The sequence below is a fragment of the Pleuronectes platessa genome, chromosome 16 (genome assembly GCF_947347685.1).
Source record: "Pleuronectes platessa chromosome 16, fPlePla1.1, whole genome shotgun sequence".
Taxonomy (NCBI): Eukaryota; Metazoa; Chordata; class Actinopteri; order Pleuronectiformes; family Pleuronectidae; genus Pleuronectes; species Pleuronectes platessa.
Window position 1 is genome coordinate 7,491,243 of NC_070641.1, and position 18,936 is coordinate 7,510,178.

Sequence of the window (18,936 nt, forward strand, 5' to 3'; positions counted from 1 at the left end):
CATTTAATTTATTTATAAAACATGTTGCACACACAGGCAGGTCCAATATAATGTATTTTGAGAAGAAATTCTTGCTCTTGCTTATATTTAAATATGTAAGTAAGCTATTATATTTATATGAATCAACATTCACAGACAAGAAGTCAAACTTCTCCCAAATGATCATCCATACAACTATTGTATCTACAGCACAAAAACATTCTGCTTACAAGTTTTTATTTAAACATTATTTTTATTTAGTTTTTTAATCTTCTCCCTCTGAAAAGATATAACTTGTTGCTTTCGTGTTAAATAGCTAATGTTATGATATGCTAAAAATACAACATGACATTTTTAAAAGTAATTTTCTAAAAAAAATCATTAAAATTGTGTTTTGGTGATGTTCATTTGACTTTTAAAATTCTGTCATCGTGCAGAATTATTGATTGATATTTTCTATAAAGTGTTGTTTTGCTTTGTGCCTCAGGGACACAGTACACTTCCCTTTGTAAAATAGTATACATTTGATTTGACTTTACTATCAAAATATGAACTGAATAATATGTACAGATATGAAAAAGATATTCCAGGGTTTATAAAACATGTCATGTCAGATTGGTTTGTGATTAACATGATATTTGTATTCTCTAAGCTTCACAAACTCTTATGGAAACTGTCACCAACACACAGGTTTGTCCGTCTGAGTGTCAGACTCATCCCCTTCGACTTCTCAGCAGAACATCCTGCCAACTTTCAGGTGGTTTTGTCGAGCAGCTGCAGAGTCCTCAGTCTGATCCGGATCATCCAGGACCGGGTCGGTATCCAGACCTCCAGGCTGGATGTTTTCCTGAGTAGAGCGGCCACAGAGGAGGTCCGCCTGCCTCCGGAGAGCTCCCTGGAGGAGTGTGGCTTCAGAGGAGGAGCAGAGGAGCGACCTCCAGAGGTCACGGTGTACTACGACTACAAACTGGAGTTCACAGACTGTCCGCTCCTCAACTGTGATCACTACTTCAGGTCCAAACCAGACTCTGTGGCCAGGACGACCGGACACTGTCTGTAACAGGGTTTTAGCCACACTGTTGGCCAGTCGTCCACTCTGGTTCAGGCTAAAATTGTGCTGACATTTGTGTTTCCGGGAAAATTGATTTTGGTAATCATTTAACATTCATTCTAGCACCACCAAGAGACTAACGTCTGCAGTTATGGCTCGATTTGGTTACAACCATCTTTCAGGTTCATGTTAGGCTCAGGATGAAGTGTAATTTGAGGATCCTCTGACCTTCAATCTAGTGCCATTAACTGGTAAAAAGTTGCATTCTTTAAGATATAAAGGTATTTATCACAATCTCCAACGTCCCCATGCTTTTTGTTGTTGGGAACTCTTGACTATGTACTGCCCTCTAGAGGATGTATAACTTAGCCGGGCCTCTCTTTTCGTATGTTAATGCAGCATTAATGATCCTCAACAGTGTCCTCTTTTGGACGGATATATTTCAGTGCTTTTGATGTTTTAGAAATTTTTACAAAATCGTATATCTTTGATATCGAGGCTACACAGTAAAATTCACGATACCACTCTTGAGTTATTGTAAATGTAAATGCGCGACCAGGTAACACTTGAGTGCGTCCCATGTTAGAAAAATACCACTAGAAAGTTCACTTATCACTCAATGGTTTTAGACAACATAAATGTAACAAATTTCCTTTGACTTAAACTTTGACAAATAGTTTAAAATGGTCTCAGACAGAAACCACTGAAATAACATCAAGTCCCTACGGTAAGTGTTTATATAAAGCTCCTCCTCTCGGCTCCTTTACTGTCATCTGTTTGTAACTGTAAAACTAGTTTGTTTGATCCAACCTTATTTGTTGTAGCTTGACGAGTATTTGGATGTGCAGAAGTTACGAGATTCTCGACTTAACCAGTGAACTCCAATAAACTTCCACATGCTTTCAAGTCTTAACGTCTACTTACCGCAAGAACATCACACAAGGATTTGACTTAAAAAGTTGTATGAGCTGCTGTTTGTCAGTTCTGAAGCTGCTCGCTGACTAAATTTCACGCCTGACTCTATCATCAATCAGTCTCCTATATGCATGAATAAATATGAACATGCATCCCAAGCAGCAGTTAGCGCTGACGCCTGCTGTGCAAACACACACCTCTCCTCTGCACAATCAGGAGAGTTTGGTCTTAAAAGAGGATTTACTGTGTGTCTTAAAGCTGCAGGAAGCTTCACACTCAGCACCTTGTGACCCGCTTTCACTTTAATTACACATGATGTGTCTTCACAGGGATGTAATTTTAGCCAGAGTGTTCAAATCTTGATGCCAGCATAAAGCAGTGTTTTCAGTTGTGGCCTCAGGGGGCCGCAGAGGTTGAACTGTGCTGTGTTGGAGTCAGTGGAAAGTGCTTGGCTGGTGGAAACCACACAGCAGCTATAAACAGCGGCTGGTGGCGGCCGCTTAAGCGTGCCATGCAGCCGACACACCCAGCAGCCTCCCCGCTGCTCCACCCAGTACAAGCTTTTAAATCCCAGCTGCACATGTAATTCACTGCGAAAACCTCCTGCTGCTACTTTTGTGAACAAACACAGTGAAGGAGAAGATTCATGAATAAGGTTAATACAACCAGTGCAAAATCAACAAGAGAGCAACGTTTTCAGAGTGAAAATAGTTATTTATTCAGAAATACTGCGAAACATAAATATAAAAAAAAAACTTGAATACTTTGTGTGTTTCAATAAAATTGAACTTAACTTGAACAATGTTTACGTTTGGGATAAATACACAGACTTCAGGCTTCAGGGCTGCAGTAGATTGTAGTTAATGAAAAAATCACATAAGCTAACAAAAGGCTGTTGGTTGATTTGATACTAATGATTTGGACCCAAACTACAGACTGTAAAGCTATTAAGTTCAACCCTCAATAAATGTTTTTACAGAGGATGTTTAATAGAGAGTATCCCATTTTCAAGAATGTCTTTCATTTTTGAAACTTGAGCTAAAATATAAACGTATGGCAGTGTTTTAGTTTTATGAAAATATATATTTGGCATTATTTTCCAGTTGTTTTCAAGGTTGTGAACACAACACAGACACTTCATGACCTTTCAAGTTGCATATTTACACATCCAGCACTAACAGAACATTACCATTGGTTAGGAGCTGTGCTTGTGTCCCACTGTTTAATACAAGTCATATATTTATTCTTTTATCTCTGTGTTTGGTCTCCACCACCACCACTGGATTCTTTTAAGCTCTTCAACAGTTTCTGCATGATGTTTGGTTTTAACTGACTTTCTTGCAGAAAAAGACACTGTGAAGGTGGTGAGAGTGGACCAAGACACTAAAGTTTGTCTGAACATCCTAGCGATGGCATGACACCCACTGTACAGCTTCATAAAGATGAGGGAAGCTGCATATTCACACAATTCTCTAGATCTTCTGAAAACAAGAATATATTCTATATAATATAATCAGCATTTTCATTTGTGTTGAAGCAGAAACGTTGATCTTGCCTGAATGTGCCTTAACAGACTAAATGACAGGGTGAGATGTTTTTTTTATTAAATACTGTAACAGACATTTTAAAATAGCCATAAAAGCCATTATTTAAGACATTTTCCCAGACAGGAACGATCCTGCAGCAGCTCTTCAGACAGAATGTTGTTTTCAAATACATGTTTTAAGTCTGCGTACCGCCACAGGCAGTTATTTTCCTAGTTGGTTTATGAGCACAGAGAGAAGCCTGACACAGGTTGTTTATAGGCCAGAAAGAAGCTGTGACTGCAAAACGACCTTTTAAAAACCTATCCTCACCCTCCGTCTGCCCACAGTCTGTGTTTGGTATAAGCAAAATGAGTCAGACGTGCTGCTTTGGCTGATTGTCTTGATGCTTTTTAAACACACACGCTCACACACAAACACACACGCACACGCACACACACACACACAACAGCTCTATTAGACAATTAGTCTGAAATAAGAAGCAGGGAGTGTGTTTTCCTTTGGTCGGGGAATCAATCTTGTAACAATAACTAGCTTTGTATGCAGCAGGAGGGATGAACCTGGCGTCCTCCAGGATTCCCAGTTGCACTTAATTGTCCGTCAACGTTTAACATTTCTTCAGCATTTAGTTGATCCCTTGCTGCTTGCCTTTGAGTCGATCTTGGCGATGAGCAGTCTGAGCAAGTCTCCTGATGATCGAATCAGTTCTCTGCCACTGAAATGCAGATGAGACTGGTTTTAAAAACACAGCATCACTGAGAAGAGTTCAAAACATAATGTAGACCTGTTTGTATTAATGCTTACATGTTGTACTCCATACCAACCAAGCTGATGCCGTTAACAGCAAGGATGCGATCGCCCATTCTCAGTTTCTGACACTGAGCAGCAGGAGAGTCGGGAACCACTGACTTCACATAAATCCCACTCATTCTAAGTGCCGTTTTCTATAAGAAGATAAAAACAGAAACAGATTATTGTTATCTGCAGGGACTGTACAGTCACCTATTGTGACCAGTGTGCACACTGAGATAATCACTTTCAGACATTTGTTTTGATCAAATAAATCATAATTGAGGCTAAATATATAAATGTATGTCCTATTTTTTTAATGTTTAATGCCCCAGAGCTAGTCAAGAAGCTATTGTTCATGTGTCGTCCCTGGAGGACAAAGATGAGATGTTGGACAACAACTTAACTTAATCTCCATACTGTACCTTTGAGAGAAAAACCCTAATAGCTGTTGACAGCTGTTATATAAGTTGTTAAATGCACTGGCATTGCATCAGTTCTCTGAACCATATCGACCAATACACGGTCCAGGTATCCAAAATGGTATCGGGAGAGGTACAATGGTATCAGAACATCTATCATTTCTAGAGCTACAATGTGTACAATTAAGATTCTGTTAATGATCATTTAAGAACGGCCCCCCTGTTAAAATACAATGTATCATGCTGACTCTCATATCAAATCTCTGGACTGTAAGATCATACTGTGACAACATGTGTCGCTGTGTACTTTAAGTGTGTTGAGGTAAAATCCCTGAGCTTTAAAGTCTAATTTGATTTATCTCTTACATTAGATCTGAGCAGCTACAGAAGGTTTTTTTCTGCTACTCAAGTGGATTAAACTGTGTGAAACCATTAGACTCCTATTGCTGCTGATCTGAAACAGTCCACACAAGAGCTGACCTTTGGAAACCGCTCAAAGCAGAGTAACAGAGGAGAGAGGACTGAGTTGGTGGACAACGTACCGTTCCATCTACGAGCGCCAGCCCGAGACCGTGAGGTCCTCTGTGAAGCTCCACCATGAGCACCTCCTCTCTCTCCTCTTCATCTTCTTCTTCTTCTTCTTCTTCCATATTTTCTTTCTTCTTCTCAACACATCCACTGGCTGAACAAACAGAGAACATATCAAATAAGAGTACTGTAATGGTAGATTAATATTATTCTAATTTAGTTTAAGCCTTTGAAGACCTCCTATGTAACAGCAGGAAATATTCTATACACATTTACAACATATTAAAGCTCACTACCTAATAGCTGTAGTGGAAATACATTCAAACATTCACAGGCTAGAGTGATATCTTGTCAATATTGAAAAATAGAAATGACAAAATTATATAAAGGTGCCAGACATTTCTTTATATAAATGTTTATATTTTAGATCAACCAGTGAGTGTAGCTTGCAGTAAATAATTGTAGCTGCATTTGATCCTTTTAACAAAGAGCTCTAACCGTCCCACTAGACACAGTGTCATCACATATTGGTTTGTGAACTACCACCAGCCTCAAGCTTGGGATTTTGTCCAGCGCCATCTTGTATAAAAAAAACAAAACTGAAGTAACCAAAATTGGAGGACCAGGGGATGGAGTCTGACTGAGCACATGAGGACACTGCACGCTCACCTACATCTGCAACCTGCACCCATTGGCTAGTACTTGCTTTCAATCACACAGTCCCAATACATGCAGAGCTTAATTGTCTACAAAGTCTAAAAAAAATGACTTTTAAAATCTATTTATTTATCATTTGTTTGAGAGAAAACAGATTTCAAGCGCATCTGCATTAGCTTAATTTTCCAGACCCGGAGTCTACGTCTGTTTTTATATGAGGTCTATGGTGGAAACACACTGACATACACAAAACATATAGTAGCAACTGGCAACATTAGTAGAGCTCTAGCTAATGGTGAGTTTCAATATTGACCACTCAGCTACTGTTTTTGTGATGCAAGCATTGAGAGTTAAGTTTATGCAAGAAATGCTGAATAAAAGGGTTCAGTTTGATGCCTTCAAGTGTCTAAAGTTTAAAGACATACTGTGGACACGAAGCTGTGGACACACGTCACCATGCTCCAGTAGCCTTCCCAAACAGCCTGCTCCCACCCTTGCAGCTCCTGCTCCCCTGCTCCTCCTCACCACCAGCTTCCCTCCGCCTTCTCCCAACATGCAGCCCGTCTGCCCCCAACACAGGACCTGACCCGAACAATGCACCCCCCCCGCCCCCCGATTAAGATTCCACGCACCAACCCAACTGTAAATTCCCATGACGGATCGGCCACTGCTCTTTTCTTTCCTGACATCACCACCTCTCTGTAACTCTTGGGGCCAGATTAAAGGATTACCAAACTTTGATAATAACATTAGCTGTGAGCCAAAACCACAGAGGTAGGTACGCTGCAGGCCGATCTACGGCTCACATGATATAACAGAGTTTCAATCACGGTGTAAAAACCCAGCACTTTCCTGAAATAATGAAATGTTGTAAATATTCAATTCATTACAAATTCATTATCTAGATCAATTCAGTTTCAACTGTATCTCTAAAGTTTAGTATTAAACTGTATTAAAAATGATAAATATACTAATCCCCAATTACAATATAAAAAATCTTAAATAAAAAACTACTGGAGAATACTTTAAATAAGGTATAATAATTCATTTTCATGAGAAAGTATCTCATGTTTGGTCAAAATATTGAACCTCATGTTTAATATTGTAAATAGAATTAGCAAAGTGCAATTTTCGTGCTTTCAATTATTTTTAGGTATATAGCCTGAGAGGGTGCCAGATGGCTTGTTTTTGTATAATCCTTAAACCCTTTAAGCAAATTACTTTTGATAAAAGTATTAACAGAGGAAACACAAAGCAACAAGTAACCAATGAGAGTGAAGATGAAGAAAAATCCCTTTGCTTAAACCCCCTCTGTCCGCGCACAGAGCAACACCGGGGGGTCTGTTCCTGAGCATGTTAAAACAGGTCGAACCTCTTAATGTACAAACCAAATCACATGTGATGAAAAGCAGTTTCGAAGCTCAGGTTCAGATCAGAGTCGCTCCTGAATCCACCAAACAACTGTTTAAATACAACTGTGATTAAAATCACACATGTACCCTAAACATTTGGTTTCACTTGTGTATTTATTGGGTAAATAATTTGGACTATGAAAAAAAACATCTTCCTAAAGCAGCAGATAAATCTGTTCAATCTGTAGCGATGCTCATGTAAAACCCTCTTACTTATACGATCTATCTTTGTGTTTAACAGAGCTGACAACATTAAAGTTAGTGGACAAGATTAAAGCAGAAATGAAAAAACAAACAAAAGTGCTCCAGGAAGTGAAAAAACATCCATGACAGCCCTCAAATGACAAAATCTGCTACTAAATATGAACAAAACTCCAAACAATCTACAAAATTAAATGTGAATTAATGTGTTTTTCCATCCACGACTGGTTTGTGACCAGAAGGATCTTTTTCTTTGAGATGAAAAGTAGCAGGTGCTGATTCTGGATACAGTGCCAATAAACAGAAGAACGCAATAAGATAACGAAATAAACACAAGATGTGTTAAACTTGATGAAAGTATAACACTCATGTTTTATGTAGTATGTCATGTCATAAAAGTATTTTTCTACTGAGCTTTGACACATTTTGTTAATGCTTCTTTTGGAAGTCTGTGATAATGGTGTTACCCGTGTTCGGGTTTACACCAGTGACATTATTTTCCCACCGACCACACTGCCTAGTTCCTTTTGGTTAATTTTCATGTATCAGCGGTAGCACCTACGTTCATCAAAATAAAAAACTCAAGTTGTGAAATAATAGGTATTAATCAGATTCTACAGTTATTAACTAAAAATGTCGGTTCCATGCAACAGCAGTAGAACAGAGTCATGTCAGAGTCTCCTCATGTGACAAGCAGTGAGCTGAACCATGAGATGATGGCGAAGGATTTCATGTCAAAGCAAAACGCAGAAGAGAAATTAAACCTGAACGACATGAAGGGGACCTGATCCCCTACGAGAGATATACCTCTGAAGCAGTGAAACCACCTGTATAGAGTCAGTCCAGGCTTTCACATCAGTGAAATCATTTCGCTGAGCCATATTGCAATTTTTATTTCAAGGTTTCACTTCCAGTATGGACACATGGAACCAATCATGATGTGTGTTGTTAAAAATGTAGAATGTGAAACATTCAACATGGTGGATCGTTTTTGAATTTATTTTTATTCCACAAATACTCAACATCTAAAAACAGTAAAAAAAAATATAATACTCTGCACAATAGCGGCAGCATTATTTTAGTTTATAAATGACTCACACATTGACGTTGTCCAGAAACAATAAGGGTGGGAGAGGAAACACTCCTTCCTCTGCACGGTGAACCCACCCTACGCCGCCTTCCACTTGAAATTCCTGACCCCCAGAGTCAGTAAAAAGACGAAGCAATCCACCTCTTTTATGTCGCGGCACCTTTATGTGGAACCCTGGAACTGCCCGGGACAAATATGCAGCAGGTCCACAAGGTCAAGTCACTAAATACTTTCCCTAATAGATTCAGTCAGTCAGAGGAGGGAAGTGAGGTTTTGGGTAGGACTGAGTGGCGGTGACCTCATTCCGAGACATAAACAGAAACAGAGGACGAGGTTTGAGCCGAGGGGACGGAGCTGTGCGATACTGAATCAAAACCTGCTGCCTCTAAGTGGAGCCATGAATGGGCCTTTTCAGATGCCGATGGCTCGTCATCATGTGCGGTGGCAGAGTGGTTTAGTTTCTGTGCACGTGTGAAACAAAGTATATCTCGGTTATTATCTGCTGCTGTCAGGCTTCACTTAATTTCTTTCAGCTGTGAGTGGAGCCAAGTTAAAGTATCTGAAAAACCATATCTGTTTTTAAAATGACTACTCTTCCACGTTAAATATTTTAAATGGTAGCAAATAATTACATTCTTGTTTTCATCAGTTTATGATGAATCATAGAGTTTGAGAATGAATGCATTTAATGGCTCATGATCTCTAAAGGATGAATTCTAATGATCAATTATTCTCTTACTGATCAGGTCAAAATTTTGAATTATCCAATGATACTTAATAAAACAAATGGCAGCTAAAGCTTTAACTTGTGTTTAGTAGTAAAAGTCGTAAAATGGAGAAAACATCAGACAATGTTTACAGACAATTAACATCAGTTACATTGTCTGTATTTATAGCATGTTTATATATTTCTCAGTTGGACTGTGTTTTATTTCTTTGCAGCATTGTTCTCCACACAAGTGTGCACATGAGTTTGCTAAGTCGCCTGTGTCTCCTTTCCATGTTTCTTCTTTAGTGTGTAAAACAGAGAAAGGAAACAAAACCTGATGAAATGTTCCACATGTCACTTGGATGTGTCAATCAAAACAATAACAAAAGATGGTTGATTAGGTTGTGAAGCAGCGTGGGATCATGGGAGTTGTTATCATCACAACAATTGCTGGGTGAAATTGTTATGCAGCAAAGGCAATGAATGATCGTGATTCAATGCAAGTGACTAATACAAACAGTATGTCATTTCAAGTCATGGAAGGGAAGTGGAAATGACTCGATTATAAGAAAACCAAACTGAAATGTCCAGTTACCTGGAATGAAGTTGGGAATTTCTCTGGGTTTGGACATTTTTGGAGACATTTTTGATAATGTAAATGTACAAGTCAAAACATAGCCGATCTAGTTGTTTTTATAAACTTAGGAGTTGTCACTCATCACATATTTAACATATATCTCAAATGAGCTGACCCCATTTGAGAAATGTGTTTAATGATTTACAAATTACCAAAACTAATGAATATTTTTTTCTTGCGTTACTTTAACTTTTTAGGCACTAGTCCATAATCTCTATTCCTCTTTCATACCTAAAGTATTAAGTAGAAAATATATTCTGATGTCACCAACTCTGCAATTGTTCAGTCTGAACTGGGGCTGAATATCGTTACTGATCTTGATCTCATCAGAATCGATTTATTTTCATTGGCTTTAATTTGGTTATTGAAGACTCAGTGAAATCAGATAAATATCAATGTTGTTAATGTGTTGTTTCCCAAATGTTCCATTACTTCAACATCCAACAACTGAGCAACACTCACGATTCCTTGAATAGCACCTGTATTGTTGTTCTACGACTCTGGGTGTATATCGACCCTTAATTTTGGAATCACAACCATGTATGTGAATACAGCATGTATTGATTGTTCTTATAGTTTGTAGACTGGTGTTTTATATTAAAGTCACTGGGAGCCTGTTACCTTGCTTTAGCTTGCGGGCGCCCTCTTGCAGATCAGCCTCAAGCTCAGCCAGCTCCATACCCTGTGGGGTGTTGGGGGGCGTGAGCAGGCAGGATGGGTCCAATGCCAGGCTCTTGTGGTAGCTCATCTCTGCCTGTCCTGGGAGGGTGTTCTGCAGCTCCAGGCTCTTCAGCTTCTGGGTTAGGACGGCCTCGCAGCTGCTAAGGTCACTGTGAGAACCATGGGCCTGAGCAGGTTCTGCAGGAAGGGCGGTAGAGTACTGGTCGGCCTCAGGGGAGGGGGAGGTAACTGGTCCAGAGACCACCTGATGGACAGGATCCTGGAAGACTCTGACTGAGGTTGAGGTCGTAGACAGGCTGGCTGTGGTTGTCCCATCAGGAGCCTGAGTTTGGGGAACATAAAGTCGATCAGTAACAGATGTAGAAACATCAAAGTGTCTAGTTCCTTGACCAGCACCAGCTTTTCGTTGTGTTATTGAGTTCTGGGGTGACAGAGCTTGTTACCTGTTCCTCCACATCAGGTTTGGCTTGGGTTTCACTGCAGGGGAGCCGGCGAATGAACTCCTGCAGACGACGGAGCTGTTCGAACAGAGCTGGCTCCACGATGGGTTTACCTAGCTCCAGGTGAAAGGTGCTGCTAGGCAGGATGAGCGGCGGGTGGTTGTCAAAGCTCTCCAGGATGTTGCCTGCAGGAAGAGAGACAGGCCCAACGCTTTTTATCCATCACAAAGGACCCGACCTTCACCACAGCTTTCTAATGAAATTCAATCCGCGAGTAAAGCTGCCATATGTGGCTTAACACCTAATTAAGAGCTGTAAATAAAGTAAAGGATCGGTGCCACTGTTAATGGTATTCTTTCCCCCGTAGGGTAAATACAGTCTGGCTGAAGTAAGAGGTGAAAATTGAGACGAGCTGGATTTTGGAGGTGGTTGTGGACTGACGCTGATTAGTGGAGACTCAAATGACAGGATGTATCTAGAGGAATTCTAACAGCCACACTAAGCCTGTTCAACTTGCAAAACACAACTTTTTTATTGTGACTATAAATAAAATGCATTCCCACTTCCTCCCCCGATCCTGAAATGAAACGAAAATATCTCGTGTAACATTCCCATGTTTGCAGCATTGACGTTGTTTAGAGTCTGTGCAGCAGCGATTAGAGGAAGGAGCCACAGGATCGAGGTCCTGCTGATACACATGCTTCATGAATCCTGAGTGACGTTTTCCCTCGCATCAAAGGACAAATGAAAACCAAGCTTATTAGAAACTTGAACTCTTAAACAAACATCAGCTTGATAACAACTTTTTTTTTATAAATGATATAACATATAGTTCAATTTTTTGGGGGGGTTCTTTTCCCATCTGATAACATAGAGGAGGCAGGGTTTATAACCTATATTGCAGCCAGCCACCAGGCGACAACAAGGGGCTTTGGCTTCACTTTTGGGAGTTGATTTCGCATCTATCTTTATTTACAGTCTATGGTTTAGACTAAAGTAGACGTTTCTCAGCCACCAGAGTTTACAGACTTATGAAACTGACTTTGTGTGACAGCCCCGTGACAGTCGTGGGCTGTGTTCCAATAAAGACGAGTATAGTTCCCTCATACTTCCTCTTTTTAAACTCACGATACAGCAGAGCACACAGTGCAGCGGAACACCCTCTGCACAGCACTGTCCTAACCTCCACTGTGTAACATCACTGTACAATCATACCTGAACTGATGGTTTCGTAAGTTTCTTTCTTTCTGATGGATGCCGTGTATTTTAGGCTCGTAAACTTAACATTTTTCAAAGAATAACTTCAGGAAATGACCATACTAAAGCTGTGTTATTTCATTGTTTCAGATACACAGGTTATATGTTTATATAGCATGTACATAATGCAAATTCTTGCTGTTCTGGGTTTGTACCCTCATGGTTGACTGCACTTATTGTAAGTCGCTTTGGATAAAAGTGTCAGCCAAATGAAATGTAATGTAATGTAACATAAATTCAGTATAAATTTGAACTTGGTATACACAGACAACCAAAATGAAAGAACTTGGATTGGGTTCATGTTACTAATGAACCCTTAAATGAAAACACAGTAGGAATAATGAAAAATGCCAGGATGATGGGCTGAGTTTCAATAATTGAAATTTATATTTTTAATTTTTAATTTATAATATGAAATGTTTTGGAACTACACAAATTTCACAGTTTGGATCCAGCCATCAAAAAGTTCTAGTTCTTCTTTTTTACCAGAGACTATAACAGAAACAGAAGAAGGGAGGATTTAACTTTAAGATGAACAACTGAAAATGTGGTGAGTTGACAGAAAACAGAAGCACATTAAGTAATGCGTCAGACACAGTCACACCCCGAACACTGTTTTTTTCAAAGCCTCTCAGTAGTGTTTAGCCCTTTTGTTTTGTTATCAAATTGTTTTACTTGTTGCGTTCTCTGTTGTTTATAATGAAGTCTTGTGGAGTGAAGCGTTGCCGACTGTCAAGTTTGAACATGCAGGCAACACAATACACTGTTCTGATTGCTGCTGAAAGAGGAGTCTGGTTACAACAGTTTACAGTAAACACAGTCGACTTGAAAAACACACAGCTCAGAAAATGCTGCTGGTATTTAAACACAAACAATAAGAAGAGAATAGACATAACAACAAAAAACACTTGGATATATGTTATTATTATTAATATAGATTAAATATTTTAAATAAATACTTTTTTAACTCACAATTTAAATAAGAAAATAAATAGAATTGCTGCACATGCACTTTTATGCAATTTTTATTATTTCAAATTATCTACAAATCGTCTACTGCCAGGAATTCTCATCACGAGTTACGAAAGCTAAATTTGAAGTCTTTTATTAGTTTGATAAGCTAAATTTGAAAAATAACTCTATATCCCCTCATCCGAGAAGCTGAAACTAGATCATTTGGGGGGAGGTTTATGAAAAATCACCAAAACAATTGATAGTTATTTAGTGTTTTGCTGACAACACCTCATGGATTTGTCAGCCTGTCATTTCATTCTTAACGTACAGTATCTGGATTTCGCTCGCTCACCTGTCCTGACAGCGTCCTGAGCGTCATCCAGTGACGGGGTCCATCCGCTGGGACAGGCTTTACCTGAGGTGTACTCCCTCAGCATATGGTGAAGCTGGGCCGGGTTCAGCGCAGCAAACTCGGCCCTGAGAGACGTCCATGATGCCTGAATACAAAACGACAAAAAATAACAACTGCTAAGGTAAACTTATTCTTAAAAATTAAGTCTTTATTTTATACAAGGGTGTCTTGAGGGGACTCATATCAGTGAGTTTGTGAAATCTGGTGAAGGTTGATTGAATGTTAAGACAATGCTGGGACTTGGTGGAGGTATGGAGTGACATGCTAGTTCATTTTGTTGACATGGTGACAATGACAGATTGAGAGAAACAAGTCATAGGCCAACTCGCTTGTTTCCATAAAAGGAATGAAAATCATTGCTTCTCTCTCATTTACATTGAAAGCTTTTTAAACCAGTTATAATGATCTAGTGAATCGCCTTTGTCCCTGTTGCTCCGGGGACAGATGTGGTAACAAAGCCTCATGGGAATGTTTTCTGCTGTAGAAAACAGTCACAGTTCAAACTGTCTCTTGTCACTGCAGCTTTTCTTCACAGCTCTATCCTGTGTTTATGTGTTTACTCTGCTCTTTAATTTAACTTTTTACTGATTATTTCGCTGTATCATATAAATATGAAATATGACAGCAGCCTTCGCTCAAACTTCAGAAAGACAAAATATGATCTTTTGATGACTTAGTAAAAGTAACTTGAGGACAAGGAAGCAGGTGAGTCCTCAGCTGGCGACATTTATGGGATTATTGCAACACAAACATTACGGAAGTGACACTGTTAATTCAATCTTCTTGCAGTTGAATTGGTGGAAGTTAAGACTTTGCCCAGACATGCTGGTGCCACACAACAAAACAGAAACCATAAGTTGATGTTGCTTAGTCCCTGCCGCTCTCTTCTAACACACAGGCCACACTCGACTCATCAGAGGGTTAAGTTTAAACACTGCTTATAAACAGCAGCAAATTCGACACAGCTCTTTTTGTTATGTCTGAGTGTCGATGTTTGAAAGCTATTTTCTCCTAAAATAACTTGTTGTGTTCTCCATAACTGCTGACAAAACAAGCCACACCACATCCCTCCAGTGTAATTTGCAATCGTGCCAGTGAGCCACCCCGGTCCAGAAAAGTCCAGATGGAAAACCAAAAATCTGCCGAGGGTGTGTGCTCAGTCGCTACAGCCACAGGGTGACCTCATGCCAGGGCTGGGACAAATAAAACCACTAGCCTCCCAGCTACCAGCCAATCCCACCAACAGATGAGACACAGCCGTCGACAGCTGTGTCTTGAGTGAGTGATGTGTAATGCCCCCACAGAAGTTTTAATGATGGTAACACGGCAGCGAGTCATACAGTGAAAACAGGTGTGAGCTCAGAGTGAAAATCTAAGCCTCATACCTGACCTGGTTCCTCTGCACACAGTAATATGGGCTGCCAGGAGGATCATTATTTACTTAAAATAGCTTCTGTGGTTGAATTCATTTGCTTAATATATAAAACCTATTTCTTGATCTATAAGATTGTTTTTATACCTGAAAGACATAAACCAAAGGTCATGTATTTGTCCCTTTGTTTGCCATTGACATGGTTAGTTTTGGTTTCATATAATAATTTATAATTTTTTGAAACATACGTCCTATCTTAATCACCTATGTGGGCTGCGTTACTTACACCTGACAGTGATCGGATCGTAGACTGGCGTGAGTCTGATGTGTGCCTGTTGTTAGATTGGCAGGTAGTAGTTCTTTAGTTTGAATGGAGAAAATTAAGAGATTAATTTGGTTAATTTGGTTGCCATGGTAATATCATTATGGTTTTACTACAAACATCACCAACTTCAGCCTCAGTACTCCACACAAGCTCAAATGCATCATATTAACATGATTGTCATCCAAACATTATTGTCTGAGGTGAACACTGAACTCTTACTTTTATTTCTTCTATGGTTTAATGCTGTCTCAACAGTCTGACATGTCTGAACTATCCAAAACGATGATTTCACACTGCAAACTTATCAAACCATGGCTCAGTTTAATCCAGGTCCACTGGTCTGTACCATGGTCTGAGGCAACTTTCACACATGTAGTTTTGGTAACAAACTAAACTAAAACGTCTGAAGGTCCAGACAGAACGGCACCTTAAGTTCTTAACAAATGCAGCTGGACTTAATTCTTATTTAAACAGTTCATTCACTACTTCCTCTGTCTCTGCAGATATTTTTATCTGCAGAGACAGATAAAACTCAACTAAAAACTAGAAGGGCACTCGGTAGAGCTCAACCCTCTGCCAAGGCCCAATCAATCAATTAATAAAATTGTATTTGTATAGCTCATATTCACAAATCACAATTTGTTTCATAGGGCTTAACAAGGGGCGACATAACCTGTCCTTAACCCTCAACAAGAGTGAGGAAAAACTACCCAAACAAATCTATTGACAGGTCGGAAGTGTTTGCATGTGTGTAGGACCAATAAATGTACAGTGCCTTGCATAAGTATTCACCCCCCTTGGACTTTTTCCCATTATGTACTGTTACTAACTGGAATTCAAATAGACTTAAACTTTTTCCCGTTTGATCAACAAAACATGCATAGTACTTTGGAGGTGCAAAATACATTTTATTGTGACACAAACAATAATGAGAACAAAAAAGTTGACATCTGTTGGGTGCATAAGTATTCACCCCCCTGTGTCAATACTTGGTAGAACCCCCTTTCGCTGCAATTACAGCTGCAAGTCTTTTGGGGTATGTCTCTACCAGCTTTGCACATCTAGAGATGGAAAGGTTTGTCCATTCTTCTTGGCAAAAAAGATGAAGCTCAGTCAGATTGGATGGAGACAGTCAGTGAACCGCAATCTTCAAGTCTTGCCATAGATTCTCTATTGGATTCAGGTCTGGGCTTTGACTGGGCCATTTTAAGACATTAACATTCTTTAATCCAAACCATTCCTTTGTAGCTCTGGCTGTATGTTTAGGGTCATTGTCCTGCTGGAAGATGAACCTCCGCCCCAGTCTCAAGTCTTTTGCAGACTGCATCAGATTTTCTTCAAGGATTTCCCTGTATTTGGCTCCATCCATCTTTCCCTCTATTCTGACCAGTTTCCCTGTACCTGCTGAAGAGAAGCATCCCCACAGCATGATGCTACCACCACCATGTTTCACTGTTGGGATGGTGTGCTCAGGGTGATGGGCAGTGTTGGGTTTTCGCCACACATAGCGTTTTGCATTGAGGCCAAAAAGTTCAATTTTTGTCTCATCTGACCAGAGCACCTTCTTCCACATGTTTGCTGTGTCTCCCACATGGCTTCTGGCAAACTCCAAACAGGATTTTTTATGGATCCCTTTCAACAATGGCTTTCTTCTTGCCACTCTTCCATAAAGGCCAGATTTGTGGAGTAGACGACTAATAGTTGTCCTGTGGACAGATTCTCCCACCTCAGCTGTGGATCTCTGCAACTCCTCCAGAGTAACCATGGGCCTCCTGGTTGCTTCTGATTAATTTTCTCCTTGTCCGACTCTTCAGTTTGGGTGGACGGCCTCCTCTTGGTAGGTTTGCGGTTGTGCCATATTCTTTCCATTTTCTTATGATGGATTTTATGGTGCTCAGAGAGATGTTCAAAGCTCTGGATATTATTTTATAACCTAACCCTGCTTCATATTTCTCCACAACTTTATCCCTGACCTGTTTGGTGAGCTCCTTGGTCTTCATGATGCTGTTTGTTCAGTAATGATCTCCAACAAACTCTGAGTCCGTCACAGAACAGGTGTGTTTATACTGAGATTAAATTGCAGACAGGTGGACCCTATTTACTAATTATGTGACTTGCAAATGTGACTTGTGAATGCAATTGGTCGCACCAGATCTTTGTTAGGGGTTTCACAGTAAAGGGGGTGAATACATATGCACTCAACACTTTTCAGATTTTTATTTGTAAATAATTGTGAAATCCATGTAATATTTCCCCCCACTTCCAAATGATGCACTATTTTGTGTTGGTCCATTACATAAACTCACGATGAAATAAATTTTAATCTGTGGTTATACCATGACAAAATGTAGAAAAGTCCAAAGGGGGTGAATACTTATGCAAGGCACTGTATCTTATCTTAAAAAATGGTGAAAGCTCAGAGAGAGCCAAAGGTGAGACATCGCTCTCCCAGGACGGAGAGAAGTCCAATAGATATCACGTGTAACTGAACATAGCAACAAAAATGTCTTCATCTAGATATGAAAAGATCCATGATCTCATCTAGATCCATGAATTATTCCCTTGGAAATGTAAAAGAAAAACCACTATCTCACATGTTAAAGAAAGTGAGAAAAAATTCCTGGATCCGCCTCCTGATCTGGATTTACACCAAAATCTAAAAGATTTAAATCTTTTCAGGTGTTTTTATGTAATGCTGCTATCTAAAAGAAACATGGCGGTGCATCAGAGGGTTGATGTATACTCTGCGTAATCCATATACCCGCACAAGGCAATATTCACCGTTTTGTAGTGTAAAAGTATTATCATGAACTCTTCAGGAAAATGTTTACACTACAGCATTGGCTTCATTTTCAGAACCTGGAGTCTACGTCCATTTTAATTCTAAGTTTATGGTTGTGCTACAAATCAACATCCTCTTTCAATAAATACATTCTATTAAAGATGCAATGAAGAAAACGCTTCACTGCATTTGTACGACCTCGCTGATTTGAAAGATATATTTTGTGGTCTATACTGTTTTTAAGATATTGAGCTTGGTGTGAGGTTACATAGGCTTTCAGGAACACATACAGTAAACAAGAGCAGCACGTGACTTCACCACAAAAACATTCGGCAGAGCTCACGTCATCTGCAGCTGCCCTAAACCTGCCTGACTTTATGAGCTAGTTTCTCTTTATGACTCAGCCAGGTGAGAGCTCAGCTTCCTTCTGTGGTGCAGAGTGTACACTTTGAGTTTGACGGTGTTGCTATGACAAGAGGGATTAGGTGTTAGTAGGTTGGCAAGCTACGGCTGCATAGTGAAGATTAAACACTAGTGAAAGCAAATATAAACTTGCTGCTCAGGTGATGTGCTGTTGTATTTGATGTTCCTGACCATACACTTAAATGATGGGTGTGACAGGTTTAAAATGCCTTTATTCTGAAGGTATTTCTGTGTCATTTAAGCTCTTGGCCAAGTGTTTCTAGTCGTCTTAAGTGACCATAAAAAGGGCTTGTGCTGGTAATTTATTATTTACATACTCATTCGGATGAATGATTACCAAACCTTTATTGGCATGA

At 39.6% G+C, this 18,936-nt stretch overlaps 1 protein-coding gene across 1 annotated transcript in view; it reads right to left on the bottom strand.

Annotated features, from left to right (window-relative positions):
* Positions 1 to 2,638: 2,638 nt before the first annotated feature.
* The window catches only part of radil2a (Ras association and DIL domains 2a), a 32,906-nt gene continuing 16,608 nt past the window's right edge, over positions 2,639 to 18,936 (bottom strand). The window contains exons 11-16 of the mRNA XM_053443555.1: positions 13,619 to 13,763; positions 11,059 to 11,240; positions 10,556 to 10,937; positions 5,243 to 5,382; positions 4,294 to 4,433; positions 2,639 to 4,204 (exon numbers count right to left, since the gene is read on the bottom strand). Of these exons, the coding sequence (XP_053299530.1) occupies positions 4,108 to 4,204; positions 4,294 to 4,433; positions 5,243 to 5,382; positions 10,556 to 10,937; positions 11,059 to 11,240; positions 13,619 to 13,763 (1,086 nt within the window). The 3' untranslated portion in view covers positions 2,639 to 4,107. The remainder of the gene's footprint in view (positions 4,205 to 4,293; positions 4,434 to 5,242; positions 5,383 to 10,555; positions 10,938 to 11,058; positions 11,241 to 13,618; positions 13,764 to 18,936) is intronic.